This window comes from Corapipo altera, unplaced genomic scaffold, assembly GCF_003945725.1.
Source record: "Corapipo altera isolate COAL_440 unplaced genomic scaffold, ASM394572v1 76, whole genome shotgun sequence".
Lineage (NCBI taxonomy): Eukaryota > Metazoa > Chordata > Aves > Passeriformes > Pipridae > Corapipo > Corapipo altera.
The window spans coordinates 911,491-932,879 of NW_020884964.1; the positions used below are offsets into that span (position 1 = coordinate 911,491).

General features: G+C 44.9%; 1 protein-coding gene across 5 annotated transcripts in view; it reads left to right on the plus strand.

Moving 5' to 3' along the window:
• Positions 1 to 20,593, plus strand: part of TTBK1 (tau tubulin kinase 1) — a 105,296-nt gene extending 84,703 nt beyond the window's left edge. For all 5 annotated transcript variants that reach the window (XM_027664568.1, XM_027664567.1, XM_027664569.1 and 2 more), the window contains 2 exons: positions 15,123 to 16,714; positions 17,019 to 20,593. In XM_027664568.1, the coding sequence (XP_027520369.1) occupies positions 15,123 to 16,714; positions 17,019 to 17,445 (2,019 nt within the window). In that variant the 3' untranslated portion in view covers positions 17,446 to 20,593. The remainder of the gene's footprint in view (positions 1 to 15,122; positions 16,715 to 17,018) is intronic.
• Positions 20,594 to 21,389: the final 796 nt, after the last annotated feature.

The window sequence follows — 21,389 nt, forward strand, 5'->3', positions numbered from 1 at the left end:
GAAGCCAGACATGAGAGTTTGATTGCACAGAGGGAATTTCAGGAGGCAGAATATTTTTTCATGATCTGTAAGTTGTCAGAACGGGAGGTGGGACCTATATACCAAATACAACGAATATCATTGAGACATTTCTTTGACTGCAAATTACCAGGAACTTCACTTGCTCTCTTGTGTAAAAATGCACTATTTGAATCTGGTGCTGTGATCCGTTGTAAATAAATTAAGGCAAGAAAAGATAACCATTGCTAGTTTAGTCCTCTGTTGTAAAATAGCTTAACAATTGGATGCACTATGAGACTGAAGACTGGAAATCATGGAAAGATATGTTCAGTCCTTTTCCTGTTTTCTAATATACTTCCTTGTCACACCTCCATCAATCTTCCATGATGTGTATATGTGGAACTTTTAAGTGCTTGACAGTGGCACACAAGATTATTCTTGAAAATATAAAATTTTCTACTGCTTTTCTGGAGGGATTGGTGACAGATACCGACCATGTTTGTCCAGTGGGTCTAGCATCTCTTCCTTAGGCTACATGGAGTCTCTGTGGTATCCAGTCACATTTGTATTACAGCCACATAATACTGCGTCAATGACCTAATTTAGTTTTATTGTAAACTGCTGGGTTAGATGAATGACACGTTTCATTAATGGTTGTCATTAGAGATTTATTCATGACACTATCAGAACTCTACCTGGAGCTGAGACCGTTTTGCCACTTTCACATTGAATAAGGGCTCTTTTATCCCAATCTATTCAAAAGAGAAGCTTTTATTTTTATTTTTCCTTTTCTTGTTTGCCTTTGGTGACAAATGGGAAAGAACAATTTATAGACAGCTCTTATATATTTGTCTAGCTCTACTTGGCAGTAACAGATGGGCTGCAAGAGGCTAGCTGAAAAAAACTAAAATTGCATTTCATAGCAGACAAGGTCTGAAGCCTTTAAAATTATGGATAATTTGCAAATCCCTAAAATCCTGTTAGTGTTTATTGTGAATAAAGTGCCCCAGATATTTCTCAGCTGGAGAACATGGGGTACCCTTCTTCTTGAGCTGCTTCCCCTGTAGTTGCCAGCCCTCCCCAGAGTGACTGGAGGAGATGACAATTTCTGGAGAGGCTGACCAAAGTAAGCCAGATGTGCTTCCTGATTTCACTATTGTCCCCAGGGTGGTGTTGTGTTGCTTTTTGCCAGATCTTCCATTTCTGATTGTATGTCTGTTTGTATGTGTGCACGACCTGCACATGGAGTGTGAATGACCACGTGTGGTCCTGCCTTACAGAAGTGTTTCTGTGCCAGTAATGGGCCACTTTGCACACACCCAAATGCTCAAAAGTCAAAAAGTTGCAAAGAACAAATCTCAACCAGTTACAGAAAGTATCCTTACGATGTCTGGTTCAGGTGGCACACCTGGCCTCCTTTGCATGTTTCAGGTCTGATTTCAGCAACCTGGCCCAGCCCAGTTCTCTTAATTCAGTGTGTTGTGACACACATACATGTCTCTCTTTTTGCTGTAAACTGGTGGCAGAGTATTCTGGCAATAAGAACAGTGCTGCCACTTGGGACATAATTTATAGTATGCAAACACCTATTTTGGGTAATATTAAAACATGAAATAAAATATGTAAAAGCTGATCATTGCAGTACTACCTTCCTTTTTGTTGCATTTTTATACCACGTGTTTTGTGTTCGGGTCGCTATAACACACAGACCTGCATTGGCAGTTCCAGGGGACAGCGCAAAGATTAATTTCTGGGAAATGTTTCTAAGTATTATTTGCTATATTGCAACTTCTTTGTATCACACCTGCCATTGAAACAATGATGTTATGATGAATGTACATTTTGAACAAGCTGCTAACTGTGTAACCTGGGGATTGGAAGCAATCCTCATTTTACATTCACTTGCATGTCTTATAGTGTTTGAAAAGAAAATGGCTTTATGTTTGGAGGTTTTATTTTTTCATATGCAAAGTGTTTCAAGTGAGTTACCTCATCTAGTGCACTCGCCTCGTAAGAATCCCCAGGGCTTCCTCCAACAACTCCAACAAGTTTCTCAGTTTAATTATGAGTGCAATTAGTTATTTGGCAACATGAAACACAGTAATGGCAAATTTCCTCTGAAGAAGTCAGATAAGGAGGATTTCTGTGGGACTTTTGCCCCTTCAGCTTGGTCCTTCCTAAAGAAAACCTGCCAGATCAGGTTCTTATTCAGCACCGCTAATTTCTGGTTATTTTTATGACTAAGGAAGATGTTTAGCTTTCAGAATATTCTTCTTCTTTCTTGCTGCTATTAAGTTGCCTTTTCAGTTAGGGACTAGAATAATTTTTGAATCGTCATTTCCTTCCACTTTGCTCACCATTTCCAGTGTCTCTTATGAGTGATAAAAATGAGGTGGCCCCTCTGTCTGCTCAGACAGGGAGATCTGTGTTGACAGTTGCTGGAGACACTGGTGGATGCAGAGGGGGGAAGCTAAGTGGCAGGCACACCACCTTTACAGAGCTTTTGCTTCCATCCAAGACGCTAGGAAAACTGGCACAAACCTAACATACGAAAGCACAAACAGGGAGGAGCAGAGCACTTATCCAGCACAGGACTGGACTGTCCTATTCACCTTGGTAAAAAGAATGAAGAAAAAGGCTGTGGAGCATTTGATGGTAAGATGCTGGAAAGAGGAACATCTCTGACGTTTATGGTGCTGATTCTTGGAACACGGAGATCCTGCAAGCAAGCGTGGCAGCTCTAAGACTCCTGCTACTTTTACCTGATCTGATGCTGATTTGAAAAAAGAGCTGCTTCAGAAACTCAGATTCTAGATTTTTTCCACTCACTGTTGTCAATCCTACCAGATCTCCCAGTCCCAATTAAGTTTAGTCTGTGTTGGCAGAGGATAATGTCACTTCCAGGATATGCTAAGGTCCTGATAGTATCCAAATAAAAACTGTTACAGGGAAGACTGGACTACAGCTCTTGCTGTCTGTGTGCCATCTGCATCTCTCAGGACTAAGGCCTCTTCCCATTCCCAATGGAACAATCAACATTGTGTTGGGAACTTGATTTCTGCTTCTCAGACTTTCCAGCTCCCATGAAGAATCTCAGGGACCAGCATATCCTTCCTTTGCATTACCTTGTGTCACGTTAGACTTCTGTTGCTGCTAAGCAGGAGAGTCCAAACCATATTTAACCAACTGCTACTCAAGTAGGAGGTAAATGTGGGTTTCTGTGGTCATTGCTACTGAGAGGAGGCAAAAGTCGTAGGTCACCTGTTGTGCTTCCTGGTTTGCTTGAGAAACTTCATCTGCTGAGACTTGAGTTAGCTTGAAGCAGTGGATCTCAGTACAGTCCCCTTCAGCTGTGTCTCCAGCATTAAGAGGGACAGCAGAAGGGATTCATCAAGTTGCCAGAAGTCCTCACAGATTGCTAGGGACAGAAGGTTTGCAGAAGCTGTGGAAGTTTGTCTCAGGGGGAAGGCAGCAGGGAGATGGAGGGGACGCAGCCTGCTGTAGCTTTAAAGCAGTACTGCGTAGGGATCCACTTAGAAGGATATAGTTGACTAAAGGGATCTGACGCTTGTTTTCCTTGAGTCTTTTTATTCTTCTGGTATCTAATCCCTTTAGAGCCTAAGGTCAACCCCTTTTTGTACTGCAATAACACTGTAATATATGCTTGCACTAATTCTTCTGGTACACCAAGCATGCAAGACAAATTTAAAGCTTTTTTTTTCAGAAGAAAAAGACTGTATTATTGTGTATATAGAAATACTGAGAGAGAATTTGAATTCTGTCTCCTGTATAAAAGCATGCATTGATTACCTGTATGTAGATCATGCTGTAAATGCTGCAGAGTACTGTAAAATCCTACACTTGAAATCACAATGAACAGGCAATGTCATCAAAAACAAATGAAACAGAAGCTGTGCAATGGTTTTCGTGCCTTTTTTAAATCCATGTATGTTAATCCAGACAATCGGAAAAAAAAAAGAAAAAAAAGAGAAAGAAAAAAAAACAAACAAAAAAAGCTTGTATACTACTAAAACCTTATTAAAGAATCAAAGGCAGCACCTTGTTGATGACTGTTTCTTTGTTTACTTGTTGGCTTTCTTTGGTGATGGCTGCATTTTTTGTTTCCTTTCTTGCTTTGTTTTTCTACTCCCTTTGCTTCCCAGCCCTGGGAAGGTGTCCCCTGCTCATCCTTGGGTACATTGGAGCACTGGGCAGGGAGATGAAGGAGATCTGATAGAACTGTGAGAGTTTTGTTACTTTTAATGAATGTGATCACTAAAAACTTGCAGTTAAGACAGATCTGGGAATTGAAACAAAATTCTGTGACTGTTAGGGATGTATTTCATATACTTTGGGAAGGCCGCAGTATGAGTTTAATTTACATAAATTTAGGCTGGTACTAGAATCCATATCACAGCCACAGATTACAACTAGCCCCAATTTATGTAAATCTTTAGAGCTCTGGCTTGATGGTTACCACCATCCAAACTGCGTAAACTTTAGCTAGTACAATACAATGCCTACAAACACATCAGAGCCTGTTTATCATGTTTCTCTTGGTTTCTTACACTGGACATCTTCTCCTGGCAGGCAGCATGGTGTGCAAATGTCATGGGTTGAGGTGACTGGGTTTTGACCTCCTTGACCTCCGGCCAAGGTCAACCCACAACAGCATAGGGTGGGTGGATGGCTGTTACCCGTCAGACATTTGACAAGCTGTTTCAGATCATCTGAACTTCCAGCCCCTCCACCGCCCAAAACCCTAGGGAGATGGATGCAAAATTATGGCTGACCTGCAAGTAATGTGCTCCTGCCTGGGCTGCTCAGTGCATCCAGCCACGCTTGCCTTTCATCCTGACTTCTGTTTGAAAGCTGCCTCTGCTGTAGAGCGGCGTATGGTTCAACCCCATTTGCTTTTGGCCTGTCAGGGATCAAGCTAGAAGAGGAAATGCAGCAACAGACCCTGTCTGCTTTGGTGTGAAGTACATAGTTACTAAATCAGTGTTTCTGTGAACCTGGCTGGAGAGGGAGGCTGCAGGCAGTAGGTGCATGCAAAGGCTCTGGTACCTGTGGAAAGGATGGTGGAAACTTTCCGCATGCAGAAGAATCATAAGACCCCAGCTCCTCAAAGACAGAGAGAAGTTTGTGCAGGCAGGTGATGGTCTGGGAGGAAGAGCTAGGATTAGTCTGTGGTCTCTGACTTGGGTTGTACAGTTTATGAGTCCCTTTCTTCTCCTGGGAATTGTATGGAGGGTCAGGCAGGATTCTTCTGAGTTTTGTTTAGCAAGGTCCAAAGCGTGTCTTCTCCATGCTTCAAATTGTGTTTTGGTTTGCCCCTGTGAGGCTGCTGGTATGTGGCAGATGTGTGGGTCTGTCAAGAAGAAGTGTGCAGTGATGCCATGTCTGAGACATGGTCTGAAAGAGTAGATAGAAGTGCAGCATTTCCTGGATTTATGTTAGGTAAATATTGTGATTTTTTTTCCTGTACCTGGTTAATTTTTGCTTACAAGAGGTGGGACAGAAAAAAATGCCAAATTCTACAGTATAAAGGGAAGTTGACTAGGCTCACATGGGAAACTGTTGCCTTTGCCCCAAATTGGTGCAGAGCTGCTTGGGAGAGCAGGCTTTTCTGGAGGACACTGAGCCCACTCTGTACCATGTGTTCCATTAAGCATATAGAAATTTGACAGAAAATAAACCCCCTTGTGTTCCAGCTGGTCCTCACAGATCAAGTGGCTGGGTGTGGCTGGGCCTAATTTCTGACTATTACCAATTCAGCACTGTGACTCTGGCTGAGCTCAACAAGAACTTCCATGAGCACAGATTCACAAATAATGTGGTGTTGACACAATAGGTGTGATTGTGTTGAGTAAGAACTTGATCACAAGTTCACAGATAACTACAGATTGCAGATTCACAAGCAACGCAGTTTACTAGTACTATATGTCTGGCCAAGTTCAATAAGAGTTTCCATGATTCAGATTCATAAATAGTGTGGTTCATTGAAGCAACAGGAAAGCATGTTCAGGATTGCAGGTTATAGATGCACTTACTACAGAGTGTGAATATGTGTCATGACAGAAGTTATAGTGACAGACGTGTGAGAGTGATATACATAAATGTATATTACTGGGTCTTCTCCAACACAGTTGGAGGCACAAAGCTCACCTAAATGCATCCCTTCATGGGAGGAGGAGAGACACAGTCTGTCGACCAAGCAAGCAGAGGTGTTTTCCCTGCTCTTCTTTTTCCTTCTTTTGCTCTTCTTCACCCTGAAACCCCCTTTCTTTTAGACAATAATTTTGGCCCTTCCCAAAGGAGTGGAACAATCACATGTCATAGGTTGGATTTTGGCAACCGTCGTCATATGTGTAAGGCATGTCCTCTTTTCTCTTCATTTGCATTCTAAGGAGTGTGAAAATTAATATGAAAATAAGGCTTCATGAGGGTCTTGGTTACTTTTGATCAGAATTTAAAGTTGATAAAAACAGTAAAATAATCACTTTGGTCCTCCTCCACCCATTGAAGCAGCAGTAAGGGCTTCCTGACCTTTGCCAGACCATCTTTGAACACATCCTGACCAGATTTGTAACACAACTTGTTATGGACAGTGAAGTGTGGCTGATGGCTGGTACAGAGGTGCAGATGCTTTCCTGTGCCTCACTGAAACAACGTTGGGCTATGAGGCCACCACTTCATCGCAGAAAACATTCTGTTGCTTGGCCTTGCTCGAGCCAGGTGCAAGGTCAGTGACGGGGCCCAGCTCACGTTTTGTCAGCCAGCATCATCAATTTGTCACTGACCATTTATCACATTATTCACCCTGTGGTCACAGTTATGCAAACAACACCTATAATATTATCTCACATTGAGGGACATCACGAGCTGTGTGTTTCTCTTTCTTGATCATAGGGGACATCATAAGTTCATTTAACTTCATATAATTGACTTTTGGGGTATCTCTCTAGGGAGATTCCTTGTCCTCCTCTTCCACATTTTTTATTTCCATCCACACAAATCTTATGCATACCTGACAGATAACCTGGGTTATTGTTGATCACATATATGATAATAATGCACAAAATACAATAAGTGCAACAAAGATTAATAACAAAGATTGTGATAAGCTTTGTAGCCAGCCAATAAACAAAAATCCTAACCTAACAAGAAGCTTGTTTAACCATTTGTTTTCCATACTACTTCTAAGATCTCTACTTGCTTTTGCATACTTCATGTGATCTAGTTGGTTATAAAGATCTTTAGTTACATTTGGTATGTGAATGCAGCAGGTGTCATTAGACAAACTCAAATATCCACACACTCCATTTTCAGGAAATAGTAAAAGTTTAACATTAGTCTGTTTTGCACAGCAATTTTTGATGTTGCCTGTAATTGTACCTTTGAACCTTCCTTCAGTCCCACGTGAGTTGCATTAGTCAGTGCTTTGATTTGTCCAGTAAGATTATATAACATCATTCCATCTTGGAATGCCATCAACTGGAGTTCCGACAAATACAACCTAATCTGAGAGTCCAATCTCTGAATTTCAGTTTTGTTGGAGTTTCAGTTATAAACTTTCCAATTATGATATTTCAGGCTGTTCAAGTGAGAAAGATTAAAATTTGTGTACCGATATCAACCTCTATGGGAACATCTGGTAACCCAATTGTTCCTTCCCAATTAATGCTCCAGTTGGTAGGTCACGTATAATACCAGACACCACAGTGTGGCACTCCCTATACCCTTGGAATACGCATTCCTCATGGTGTATTAGTACACGTGTCCTGGGGAGGAGGATGAATCACATAAATTGTTTCACTATTAGTCCCAAATTTTAATGATGGCTTAGTGATGTTGCAATTTCATATAGTTGTATTATTGTTGATCCACTTTAAAATATATTTTCCTTCCTCAGTTCCCCAAGTCAGATTTCTGTGTTTTTTCCACAACATCTCCCAAGTTTTGGTCAAATCCATAGTTAATATTTCCAAAGGTACTGGTGAGTTGGCATACTGAGGAAAAGATAAACATGCAGTGATTTGACTAACATTTTATGTTTATCCAAAAGCTTGGATTAACTGCAGCATAAAATTGGAAACAAGACCTGACCCTCCATCTAGTAAGAATAACAGTACTTCATCTACATTATAATTGGAATTTCGGTTTCCAAATTTATCATGAAATCAAGAAGCATATGTACTATCACCAAAAACTACCACCTCGTAGGCACTCTGGCTCTGTATATGGCGGTTCTTCACTCTACATGCAGTTCATCCAGATACAATTCTCCTGCTAAGGCAAAAAGTGGACAAATGCCAGAAAGGTTAGGTTAAATTCAGGGTATAATCCACCTGGTACTGATCCGATATATTTTTTCTGAACTACCTCTTGCTTCCCAGGCATAAGGAGTTTTCAGGGTTGTTAATACCATTGTCACTGTCCCAGTTTGAGGCATTTTAACTGACAGAGGCTGGTCAGCATAGAAGCCAGTAGGTTGTTCCCCCAGCTTTCTTTCTGCATCAAAGCAGAGCCAAAGAAGGCCTTAATTTTCAGACAACCATTTCCACTCCATCTATTATATAACTGATAGATGGCAGTAGACAGTCACAGATGCCACAGATGCCATCCAGGCTCACGGGTTTTAAAAAATCACTTAACTAACCCATTGGAGTGTTCAACAAGACCATTAGCCTGGGGATATTATGGAATGCAAAATACCCATTGGGTTCCATCCTCTTTGGACCAAGCTTGAAATACCATGGCTGTGAAATGTAAGCCTTTGCCACTCTGAATTTCACCTGGGAGGGGAAATGTGCTGAACCATTCTTTCATAATTCCATTGATACCTCCCAGATAGATAAACCACTGTAGGTTTATGAGCAGTGCCTGCAGGTGACACTGTACCCTTATGAACTGCATCTAGGAGATGGGAAGGTCCCCTCATAATCACACTCTGTCCTCTTTTTATCTGTTCCACCTTTTTCACCACTTGCACCAGGGACAGCAAACCCTTTTCAAGATCAGAGTGTCTCATTTTGGTGTTACTGAAAGAGTGGGAGCTTAACTCCAGTGGTATGTCCAGCTCTTCTGGCCCTTTTGCCATAGATTTCCTGGAGAGCCATGCTCACTGAATCCCCATTCTCTGTGAATAAGGTTGGTTGGATGTAGGGAACCGAGCTGCTGGCACAACCTCAGTTCTTTTATTAACAATTCTAATATATTCACATGCTGTTCACAGAATCACAGAATATGCCAAGTTGGAAGGGACCCACAAGGATCATTAAGTCCAATCCTTAGCTCTGCACAGGACCCTCCCAAAGAGCCACACCTTGTGCCTGAGAGTATCATCCAAACGCTTCTTGAACTCTGTCAGGCTTGGTGCTGTGACCACTTCCCTGGGGAGCCTGTTCCAGCACCTAACCACCCTCTGGGTGAAGACCCTTTTTCTAATATCCAACCTAAACCTCTCCTGACACAGCTTCAGGCCATTCCTTCAGGTCCTGTCACTGGTCACCACAGAGATCAGTGCCTGCCCCTCCTCTTCCCCTCATGAGGAAGTTGTAAACTCCATTGAGCTCTCTCCTCAGTCCCCTCTTCTCCAGGCTGAACAGACCAAGTGACCTCAGCTGCTCCTCATACAGCTTCCACTCAAGGCCCCTCACCATCTTCATTGCCCTCCTTCAGACACTCTAATAGCTTAGTATCTTTCTTATATTGCAGTGACCAAAACTGCACACAATATTCAAAGTGAGGCCGCCCCAGTGCAGAGCAGAGCAGGACAATCACCTCACTCGACCAGCTGGCAATGCTTTGCCTGATGGTTGGCCCTGGTTGGCCCTCTTGGCTGCCAGGGCACCGCTAACTCGTGTTCAACTTGCTGTCAGCCAGGACCCCCAGGTCCCTTTCCACAGCGCTGCTTTCCAGCAACTCATTCCCCAGTCTGTATGTACATCTGGGGTTGCCCCATCCCACATGATGAATCTGGCACTTCCCGTTGTTGAACTTCATGTGGTTGGTGATTACCCATTTATCAAGGTCTCTCTGCAGGGCCTCCCTGCCTTCAAGGGAGTCAACAGCTCCTCCCAGTTTTGTGTCATCTGCAGACTTGCACAGGATTCCTTCCAGTCCTGTGTCCAAGTAATTTATGAAGATGTTGAAGAGCACAGGGCTCGAGATGGGTCCCTGTGGAACCCCACTAGTGACAGGTCTCCAGTCTGATGTTACCCCGTTCACTATTACCCTCTGTGCTTGACCCATCAGCCAATTGCTCACCCACCACATGATGTGTTTATCCAGCTGTGGGCTGGACATTTTGTCCAGAAGGATCCTGTGAGAGACAGTATCAAAAGCTTTACTGAAATCCAAAAAGATGGTGTCCACTGGCTTCCCTGGATCAACTAGGTGGGTTGTCATAAAAGGAAATCAGGTTTGATAAGCAGGACTTTCCTCTCACGAAGCCGTGCTGGCTGTGACCAATGACTGCATTGTCCTTCAGGTGTTTTTAAATACCTCCCAGAATAATTTTCTCCATAACTTTACCAGGCACTGAAGTGAGACTGACAGCCCTGTAGTTTCCAGGGTCTTCCTTCTCGCCCTTCTTGAAAATCAGGACATAGTTTGCCAGCTTCCAGTCAGCTGGGACCTCTCTGGATTTGCAAGGCCACTCAAAAATCATCAAGAGAGCTTTTACAATGATATCAGACAGCTCTTTGAGGATTCTTGGATGAATCCCATCACACTCCATAGTTTTGTAGGGATCCAGCTGGAGCAGCAGATCCCACACAATTTCATGGTTGACTGGGAGTTGATCGTTATTGCAGTCATGGTCCTGCAGCTCAGAGCACTGAGACCCCCTCGTTCTGTCATCTGTGTTGAAGATAGAGGTAAAGAAAGTGTTAAACACCTCTGCCTTGTCTCTGTCCCTGTTTGTGAGGTGACCATCCCCATCCTGTAACAGGCCGACGATATTTCTATAACTGCCTCTTGCCCTTAATATATTTGAAAAAACTCCTTTGTTGTTCCCTACATTTTTCTGACCAGCTTCAACTCCAGTTGGCTGCACAATCTTTCTCCCTACAGTGACAAGCAGCATCTCCATATTCCTCTCATGTCACTTGACCTTGCTTCCACCGGGCATACGCCTTCCTTTTTGCCTTATTTCCAAGAGAAGATCCCTGCTCAAGCCAAGCTGGCCTTCTGCCTCGCCTGCTTGACTTCTGACATTTGGGAATTGCCTGTTCCTGTGCCCTAAGGAGGTGATGTTTAAAAAGTGACCAGCACTGAGGGACCATAGCATGTGCAGAAACATTTTTCCAGGAGACCTTACTTACTAATTCTCTGAGCAACCTGAATTCTGTTCTCATGTCTGGAGTTGAGGTTTTGCTGGCACTTTCCCTCCTGTTGGTAGAGATTTTAAACTTGATCACTTTGTGGTCACTGTGACCGAGGCAGCCACCAATTTCCACTTTGCTCAAGAGATCCCCTCTGTTGACAAGCAGCAGATCAAGGAGGGCATTTTTCTGAATCAGCTCCCTTAGGACCTGTTCCATGAAGTTGTCATCCAGGTATTTTAGGAATCTTCTGTACCAGCTGTGTGGTGGTCCCAGTTAATTTCTGGCAAATTGAAATCCCTCGTAAGGACAACGGCAGTTGTCTAAGTGTCCCTTAGTTCCTCAAAGAATAATTTGTCAGTGTCATCATCCTTGCTGGGAGGTCTATAGCAGACTCCCATGACGACATCAGCCTTATTTGTTTGCCCCTTGATTCTTACCCAGAGTCTCTCAACTGTGCCATCGCCAGCTGTGAGCTCCACACCCTTGAACTGTCTGATGAAGGGAGATGCCAGACTCTTCTCAGGGGTGTGCAGTGAAAGGTTGAGATGCAAAAATGAGTTGCATTAAAGAAAAGTTAGATATAGGAATTAATATATTAAAACCCTCACCCCTTTAACCATGAAGAGCCTCAAATGCTAGGAGGGGGTCCCAGAGAGGTTGTGGTATCTCCATCCTTGGAGATACTCAAAACTCTGCCGGACATGGCCCATCGCAGCCAGGTCTAAGTTGGTCCTGCTTTGAGGGGTGATTGGAGCAGAGACCTCCAGAGATTCCTTATACCTTTTTTATTCTACAACTTTAAGATCCAGGCTAAGCCTCTCCACTCCCAGTCTTCTGACATCTTCCCTCAGTTCTCCCCATCAGAACAGCATAGCAGAAAAGTTTTTCTCTGGCCTTTAGGGAATAGTCCTAGGGCAATTGAGTATACTTTAGTACAAAAGACACATAATAACTGTCAAGACAGGACCCAAGTTTCTCTAGTGAGGTGTTCAAACTGGGAACACCTTGTTAAGCAGAGTGACCACTTGCAGCAGGCTGCTGATCACATTAACTCAACAGTGAAGACAGCGTCAGACTCTGATGCCTTAGGACAGTCTCCCTTCTTAACAGCTTCAGGTGATGATAGTAGTGAAGATAAGAAAATATGTGTTACAATAATACTTGGTTCAACAAAGTTTCTTTTAGTTGGATATTTGTGCTCTTTGGACTTTCTCCATGGTGCATTTAGAGTGGCAAAGCAGCCACTGTCTCAAGCTCCTTTAAGGAATGCATTCTGGCAATTTTGGGGTACTGCATGCAACAGTTAAGCAGTCCAAGTCTCCCAAAGGTAGGCAGAAGCCAAGCAATCACTGCTGTGTTTAGGGTGCTGTGTCCATGCAGGAAAAATAGAAAATACATGGAGAAATTTAAATGACAGATAGAAAGGCAGTCCATTTGCTAAATACTGCAAGGAATTTGTAGAAGTGGTAGTACATGGAGGTTAGAAAAGTATCTACAACATGACTCAACAACAGCAAAGGGGCACTAGAGCACAAGAAATAAAAAGCCATTATTTTTTCTTACAGCAACATCCTGCTGTCCATGTCATATCTTATTGCTTAGTGCAGGTCTCATCTCAGAAAAGCTTCTGATGTCTTGCAAGGGAAGGAGCTATTGAGGAAAGAGGGGCTGCTGGAGACAGAGCTGGTGGTGGGACAAGACTGCAGGGCACAGAAACCGAATCTCTGGCCTATATAGGATGTGCATTGCAGGACTGGATTCAGTTCACCTTGACCACAAAGCAGATGAGATCACACAAGCTAAGGGCTGGGAGGAGATTCGAAGGTTTAGATAGGAGCGTACTTCAATATGCAAAGAGAAAGCAGCAATCATCCATCTGCATCATCAACCACAGCATCTAGAAAATGGGATGCCATTGAGCAGCAGAGGAACCGTTGTTGGGGTTGTGAAACTCATTCCAATGGGAAGCTCAGCACAAGGCAAGGTCAGGTCCCAGTCCCACTGTGGGAGTTTGTTTGTTCAGGATCTATTTCTTGGGAAAACCAAACCCAGCCAATAGACAGAATCCAATCTTAGGCTATTTAATGGACTAATTTCCAAGAAATGGCTGAGGGAAGAAGCCAAGTGGATAACTTCCTTTGCAAGGGATGGTAAGTGCCTCAAAGTTCCACATGTGTCATCCTGATACAGAAGGTAGAGTAGTCAGTGAAAACTGAAATTAGGCTAATACAGGGCCATCTTCAGGGACAGGCTTCAGCTTTAATGAAAGAAGAGAAGCAGCTTTGGACTCCATAGATATTGCCAAATCCAGCCTGTGTTTTAATTTATAAGATATAAAAAGAAATATTAACTGGATAACAACTTAACACCATGCAGAACATCTCAATGCTGCCCACCAGTCTATTTGAAATGTTCCTGTTGTACATGAGCATAAAAATCTCACATTTTTCAGGCATAATAGTAGGGCAGTTGCTCAGCATGGAATAACATGCAGATTTTTGGCACAATTTGAAATTGTGCCATTGGACTGAAAAGCCACTGAGGGCTTTTTCTTCCCCCTGGAGACAAAAAGATCTGTTCCCATAGCTGGGTGAAAGTGGGAGGTGTGGCAGCTCTGGAGTTCTCATAGTTAAGTGGGTGCTTGTTTAGTTGTTAGGCTTGTGTATCCTAAATATCCTCTGATGCTGTCAAATGCCACTTGAAAACGCAGATGTTTAGAGTCCATCTGTTCATGATTAAATCTTTTCAAGGGTAACATGTAATGCATTATTGACCAGTTGAGTTAATGGAGAGGTTACAGTTTTCCAGCCCTAATAGAAGCATAATCTAAATTATTTGTTTTTAAATCCATTCTGCGGAGTGGTGCTGATGTGATTTCCATTTACAACCAATTGTTAATTAGGCCAAGCTTCAGTGGGCATTCCCTATTTATTTTGTCCTTTGGTCTTGTTTGGTCAAATGTGTGCATGTGTGTGTGAACTGTTATTTTTCTGCAGTGTCGTTTGCAGCCATTTCACAGCCTGTTCCTGGAACCTTACAGGCAGTCTCTCTGCCACAGACTGGAAAAAGACTGCCCCCACCACCTATCCTGTCCACCCTTTGCTTCTCATGGTTGGACACGCTAGAGTCTGATAATGACACTTTATGTGCCAGCTTTCATGACTTGCTGATGATTTTAGTGAACACAGAACCCTGTAGAAGACAGAAAGAGGAGTTGCTGGAGGGATGTAGGAGCAGAAGAGGAGATGGATAGTGCAGCAGCAGAATGCAGTAACACTACAAGCATTACTGCCCCAGGAACAATGGTGGATGGCAATGGAAAGTGATAAGGAAGTTAGGAGTGCCTCTAGCCCAGAGGTGCCTCTTGAGTTCACTATGGCCTTGGGCATAAAAGAGAGTTGCTGAGTGGTTCCAGTAAAGGAGTGAATATGTAGATATATAAATACTGAAATAAATGTAGAAATACTGAAGAAGATTGGGAAATGTAAAAAAATCCTGAAGAATTGCTTGAAAACAGTTCTATTTGGTCCAGGTTCAAGACCGCTAACAAATGAACTTCTCTGGCACATTTTTTTGCCTTCATTGGTAAGTAACTGTGAATCTCTGCTTTTTAAGTTTTGTATGAATCAAATGATGGAGTGACCACTGCTCAGGCATGTATTTTGGAAGAGTGGTGGGCTAGATACTTTCCACAGATTCTTCCCACTGCTGTTTATCCTGATGTCTTCTGTGTCAACGTTGTGTCTGAATACTAACTAACTCTCTTTTGTCACATCTGTCTTCTTGCAGGCATATATGCTGAAGTCGTTTGAAATGAATGGCCTGCCCAAGGTAGTCCCTTTAAGTTTGCCTTATCAAGACTTCAGAAAAGACATGTCAGACTACTGGGAAAAGCCTAAGGTATCCCAGCGGATAAAGAAAGTTGATTTTTCAAATATTGTCTTGACTGCTCCTTGCAAACCTCTGGAACCTTATCTGGAAATTAATGGAAAAGAGGAGGAGGAAGAAGACGAGGAAGACTACGAGGAGGAGGAAGATGAGGAGGATGAAGGGGAGGAGGGAAGCAATGAGATTGACATGCACAGTGGTTCCAGCAGTGACCTGAGTCAAAAAAGCACAGAGCGCAGCCAGGAGTGTGCACCATCCACACTCCTGGCTGATGACCAGAAGGGATCGAAGGGTCGAGCATCCACTGCTGACGGGGATGTGGAGCTGGAGGAAGGCTCAAAAACACTAGTGCTGTTTTCACCAGGTGATCTGAAAAAGTCTCCTGTGGCCACAGACATAGCTCCAGAAGTTGATCTGGGCACTCTTGCTGCACTGACACCTCAGAGCGAGCGGCCTCAGCCTATGGGTAGCCAACTGGATGTATCTGAGCCAGGGACCCTGTCCTCAGTCCTTAAATCTGAACCAAAGCCTCCCGTGGCAGTGGCTACAGCTTCCTCCCCCTTTACCAAAGTTGAGCGCACATTTGTTCATATTGCTGAAAAGACCCACTTAAATGTCATGTCTTCCAGCAGCCAGCTGATGCGGCATGAGGAGTACTGCCCTCCGGGACAGTTTGAGGAAGTAATTATTGAAGAAGAGCTGGAGGACAACCTGGTGCTGGTAGAGAATGGAAGCATACATTCGGGGCTAGAAGGGGCAGAGACTGAGAGCTGTGCACTTTCAGCTAATCACATTGAAACCACCTCAGAGACAGTGGGGGAGCAGCTGGCCCTTCCCAACGGCATAGCAAAGCCTCCTGAGGACAAGCAGAAGCTCTCCAGCAAAGTGGTGCTCTCGCTGGATTTGGAAGAGCCTGGTAAGGTGGTTACAAGGGAGACTGGCCTTGAGAAGCCAGCATCAGTAGCAGGACACCTTAAGCGAGAAGAGACCCTTCTTGACACACCACAGCAGGGCCCCAGGAGGCTGCTGGGCTCCAGGTATAGAAGTCGGATACCCATTTTGTTCTCTGAGGAAGACACCGGCTCAGATCTTTCAACTTCACTCTCAGCCAAAGAAAGGCTTTATAAGAGGGCAAAGCAACCTGACTTGGCTCGCCTGGTGATGGAGAAGAGACAGAACCGCCTCATCCGGCTGGCCTCTGGGGCCTCCTCCTCAGCCTCCTCCAGCGACGAGAGACGGCGAGCCTCAGAAACCCTGTCAGCCACTGGTTCTGAGGAGGACACCCATGACTCTGATGATTCCATCCCAAGGAAGGGAGGGAAGAAGGCTGCGCTCCTGGGGAAAGAAGAAAGACCCATAAGCACAAAGAGCAGAATTCCTCGTCCCGTCACACCAGTGAAAACACCACTGGAGGCAGCAAGGTCAGAGATCTCCGTGGCTGTTGCAATTGCAGGGCTGTGCAACTCCCCGCAGGATGCAGCTGCTGTCTGCAGGTAAGATCAAAACGGTGAGAAATGTGAAGTGTTGGGCTTTTTGAGGAGACAGAGCCATGGCTCTGCTCTTCTCCCATGACTTCACCCTTCACTCAGCTTGAATGCATGGTCCATCCTTGTTTCCTACTGTCATTTCAGCTCAGCGGTGAGTGTAATTTTCACCTCTCTGTCTTCTTTTTTTGAAGCCTCTCTTCACTTGCCCTGGCTTTCCTTCCACAAACTCTTTCACTTGGTCTGATCCTGCTAAAAGCAGATGCCCCTTGCAGAAACTCCCCTTCATCCTCCCTCTTTTCTTCCCATGCAGGCTTCAGACACAGAGACCAGCTGGAGGTGTCCCAAATGAATGCCGAATAACGCAGGTACAAAGCCGGCTTCCTTCTTCACCAAGTTCTACTTCTCTTCCTCCACGGAGCAGCTCACGGAGGTCCAGCGGTGCATCCCCTCGGAGCCCTGTCCTTCCTTCAAGGAACCCCAGTACGTCCCCCAGAAGCCAGCTGCCACCTCGGAGGGAAAGTCCTTCTCCCTGCCGACAGCATAAGCCAGGGACTGCTCCTCAGCGAGTTCCTCCTTCCCCCCGACCTCAGCCCTCAGTTCAGGCTCAGGGGCCAACAGGAGATTCCCTGCCATCTCCTAGCATGGCCAAAAAACGACAAAGAGGAAAAACCCAGACTCAGAGTCCAGCAACCAAAGGAAAGCAGATGTCCCTGGAAAGTAAGGCAGCTGCCAGATAATGATCTTCTTCTGCGAGCCCAACACACTGGGTAACTTCTGAATATAGTATACACTTGAGATGCTGCAGCACAGCCTTCCATGCTGGACCCACGAGTGTATAGCGGTAGCTGTACTTCAATGCTTCACTCACACTCTCACTCCACACTGCAATCAGCTCCCACGGGCCTGACAGCCTCTGAGCCACGGAGCCTTCTTCAAGGGAGACATCCAGCCCACAGCTCACGCTTGCTAGCGCACAGCACCAAACAGTGACCCCAGGCAGCCTGCCCAGTGCCTGGCCCTCCTCCCTCCCCAGGGATTCCCCTCTCTCTGTTAGCAATACCAGTCTCCAACACCGCCCCCAGCTGTGGAAAGAGGAGCAGAGGAGAAGAGAGCAAGGCCTGCTAAAGAGGAAGGCTCCTGTCCTTCAGGCAGCTCCCTCCTTTCTCCTTGCTGGGAAAACACCAGGCTTGGGCGCTGCCATCTACCTGAATGTTGGCTCACCTCCTGCCATCTCTGTTAGCAGGGGATTGCCTCCAGCTTAGCCAAGAGGGGGGGATGTGTCCTTGTGTGCTGAGAGAAGAGAAGCAGCAAAGTGGAGGGGGCTCTTCTTTCCAGAGATCTCTCTACAGTTGGGCATTGGGAGACAGGCAGTTCTTGCTGGATGCTCCTACCTGCTCCAATATGTCCCACAGAGGATGCCATCTGGCACTGCTGCTCAGTTGACACTGCTGCTGTTTCAGCAGACACTTGTGTGGTGGGTACTCAGGTGGAAGTAGAGATGTATTGGCAGCTTGCTGGGAAATCAAGAGGTCTTGCTAATTAATGTAGAAGGGAGCACACTGCAGCCACTTCTGTCTCAAACACCAGACTGTGATCTGTGGACACCACATCTCCCAACAAGGGTGGTCCCTCTGGCGCTGAGTGTGGTTGGTGCCACAGACCTGTATTCCACCAAACACAGCTCCATCGTGAAGATGTGAATAGTCACTGGATGCCTTTAGCTTTGGTGCCCCTTGCACCTAAATTTCTTGTGTTTTATTGTCACGCTCTTGGTGTTTGTGAATTTTGGCACTGTGGTTGAAAGTTCCCCTACGTGGCAGAGTGGGAAGTTATTATCCTGTAGTATACCCAAAAGATGCTGCTTTGCAAGGAGAGGTTTGCTGGCACGCTGTGAATACCCTGTGCATTTCTATCCAAGAGTATAGTGGGTTGAGTGGCAGAGGTCAGGTTTCTGTCTTTTTCTTGGTGCTCAACTCTGCCACATGTTGTGTCAGCACTAACAGCGTGAACATAAAAGCAAGGACTGTGCTCTTCAAGTAGTATTATCAGAGCAGAAGCTTAGCACTCAGCTAGAACTAAATCATTCAACTTTTTAGCCCCCAAACTAATTAGGAAGGCTTGAAAATAAAAGTGAGGAGGACCTGGACACATTTGAAGAGATCTTGAAGTAGACAAAATTTTTACCGCACCTCACATGAGAAAATAGTCCAGATCCAAATAGTTTAGGCTTCACACCATTGTCATGCCTAAAAGAGGCTCTGCATGAGGCAGAACAAAAACACAGCTGCTCTGTACACCTATTCTTGCAGCTGCAACTACCTGCAAATATTTTCTATTTGCAGACAACAAAGCCTGATGAAAGGAGTCTGGACAGTAATAACCTTGATTCATTTGGACATGAATGCAAGCAGTCACACTGATGGCTATTGAGTCCAAGAAATCCTGAAGTTGTTCATATCTATAGGATATTCCAGGAACTGTCCTGGAAAGGAGCATGAGAGCTGTGACAGGGTGGCTGAGAGAAAAGGATGCCCCTTGGACACCCGAACAGGGAAATGTCTAGAAACAGGACACAGGAGTTACCTCTTTATATGGCAGTTGCCAATGCTAAGAATTTGTTTCACCTAGTTCAAAATGTTTTCCAATGACATGGTTCATCCTGGTTGGGTAAACAGCAGAGCTTCCACTCTAAAAACACATGCCCTCATCTTTGCAGAGCAGCATTGGCAACCCAGAGGGAACTCAGGCTGTGGTTTGATGGACTGTGCAGATGTTGCTACCAAAAGCAACATCCCTCCAAATTCCAGCTGCCTCATTGCACTTCTACAACCTCACAATGGAGCAGTTATTTGTTAAAGTGGCTGGAAATGCTTATTCAGCATAAAGACAACAGCTCTGGTTTTCTGGTTTGGTTTTCATCTGGTTCAGTTCATCAGTCAGGTTCACCATTTGGTCACACAACAGAAGAAGGAGAGGACAGAGAGTGTGACCACTTCTAGTGGCACTATAATGTCATATGAGTTTGAAGTGTGGATCAGAATAGAACCTAAATATGTCCTGCAGGTTTAGAAACTAGAAAACAGAATAAACACAAACACAGATTCTTCTGAGAAACATAAATCATAATGGGACTCCTATTAATTTATCAGAGGGCTATTAATTTTAGTGTGTTCAGATGGTAAGACTTTGTCGTGAAGCCTTTACCAGATCTCCATCCAGGTCTTAGATGCACCTGCCAAAAATGACACCAAAAGAGCTTGGAAAGAAGACTACAGGACTATTAACAGGGTTAGCAAACCTGCCTCATCATGGGAAGCCAATAAAGCACAATCAAAGTATTTGTTCAAGAGAAAGTTTAAAGGAGAGTTTTTGGTGGCACACCTATACCCGTGTCAGGGAGGAAGCTCCAGGGCAGAGACAAGGTCAGGTTGGACAGGGACCTGAGTAGCCTGCTCTTGTGGAAGGTGTCCCTGCCCATGGGAGTGGGGTTGGAACCAGATGATTTTACAGTCTTTTCCAACCCAAACCATTCTAGGGTTCTATGATCTTCCATCTGGCACATGAAGGAGGGAGTAGCTGAGAACAGCAGAGGAAGAAATTGGGCAAGCTTTTAGTTGTGAAGCAATCCTCCAGTGAAACTTCTACAGAAATGTGGGGACTTTTTCTTACTAAAAGGTTTCTAAGCTTTATTCTAAGGGGTCTTTCTACCATGACCCAGCCACAAGTAGCAGGCAAGATGCTGATGACACCAAGGTATCATCTCCTTGTGGTGCAGTAGATTCCTGGTCCCACCAGGACTCGTGCCAAAGCTGTCATAGGCTGGAGAGGCATGAGACAAGTCCCACAGTTTTCAAAAAGCCAGAGAAAGATCAGCAGCACAAAAAATAACAGGGTGCAGCTGAACCCACAGAGATCTGGGACTAGCATTAGTCATCTCTCCTTGTGGTCATGCTACCAGACTCCCTGCCCCAGCACCTTCCTGCTTCCCAGCTGTCTCTGACATGGAGCGGAACAGAAGAGTGCATCAAAAGCATGGTGTCTCCAGGTCATGTCTTCTGGGGTGGTACCCCAGGGTACTCCCATCACTGGGGAGCAGCACACCCTGTTTGCAGGAGTTCACAGTCCTCTTGTTTGTCTCTCAAGAGACATTTTCCGGCAGGTAGATCAGCAGGGATACTCTCTGGTAGTACTACGGGGAAACAGCCCTCTAAAAGGGTTAACAACTCCTCTGGCTCCTCTCTTCTTCCACTGCCCTGCAGGGAAGTTGGAAGGGCACCTGCCATAGTTGGAGCAAACACAGGAGATCATGTCTGGGGACAAGAGGGAATGAAGCTGTGATGTTAGGGAGAAGTTTAGTGGTGGAGGAATGCCAGATGATTTAGTCTGGCCTCACAGAACAGCATGGGCTATCATATCCCAGAAAGGTGGGGAGGCAAGACCCTGCTGTTCTCTGCAATCAGTCCTGTGCAAACTCTGTCAAGCCTCGAGGACACATGGGACTGCTCAAATACTGCTGTTGGCGTGTAGCTGTGTCCTTGCTGCACTGCAGAGGAGAGAAGTTTGAAGAGAAGACAGAGCTGACCAGAGCATAGGAAATGTCTAGGAAGAATAAAAAAACACGTGTGGGGTCAGGGAAAGAGAAGCAGGTTTCCCAGAACTTTCCCATGTTTGTGAGAATTTC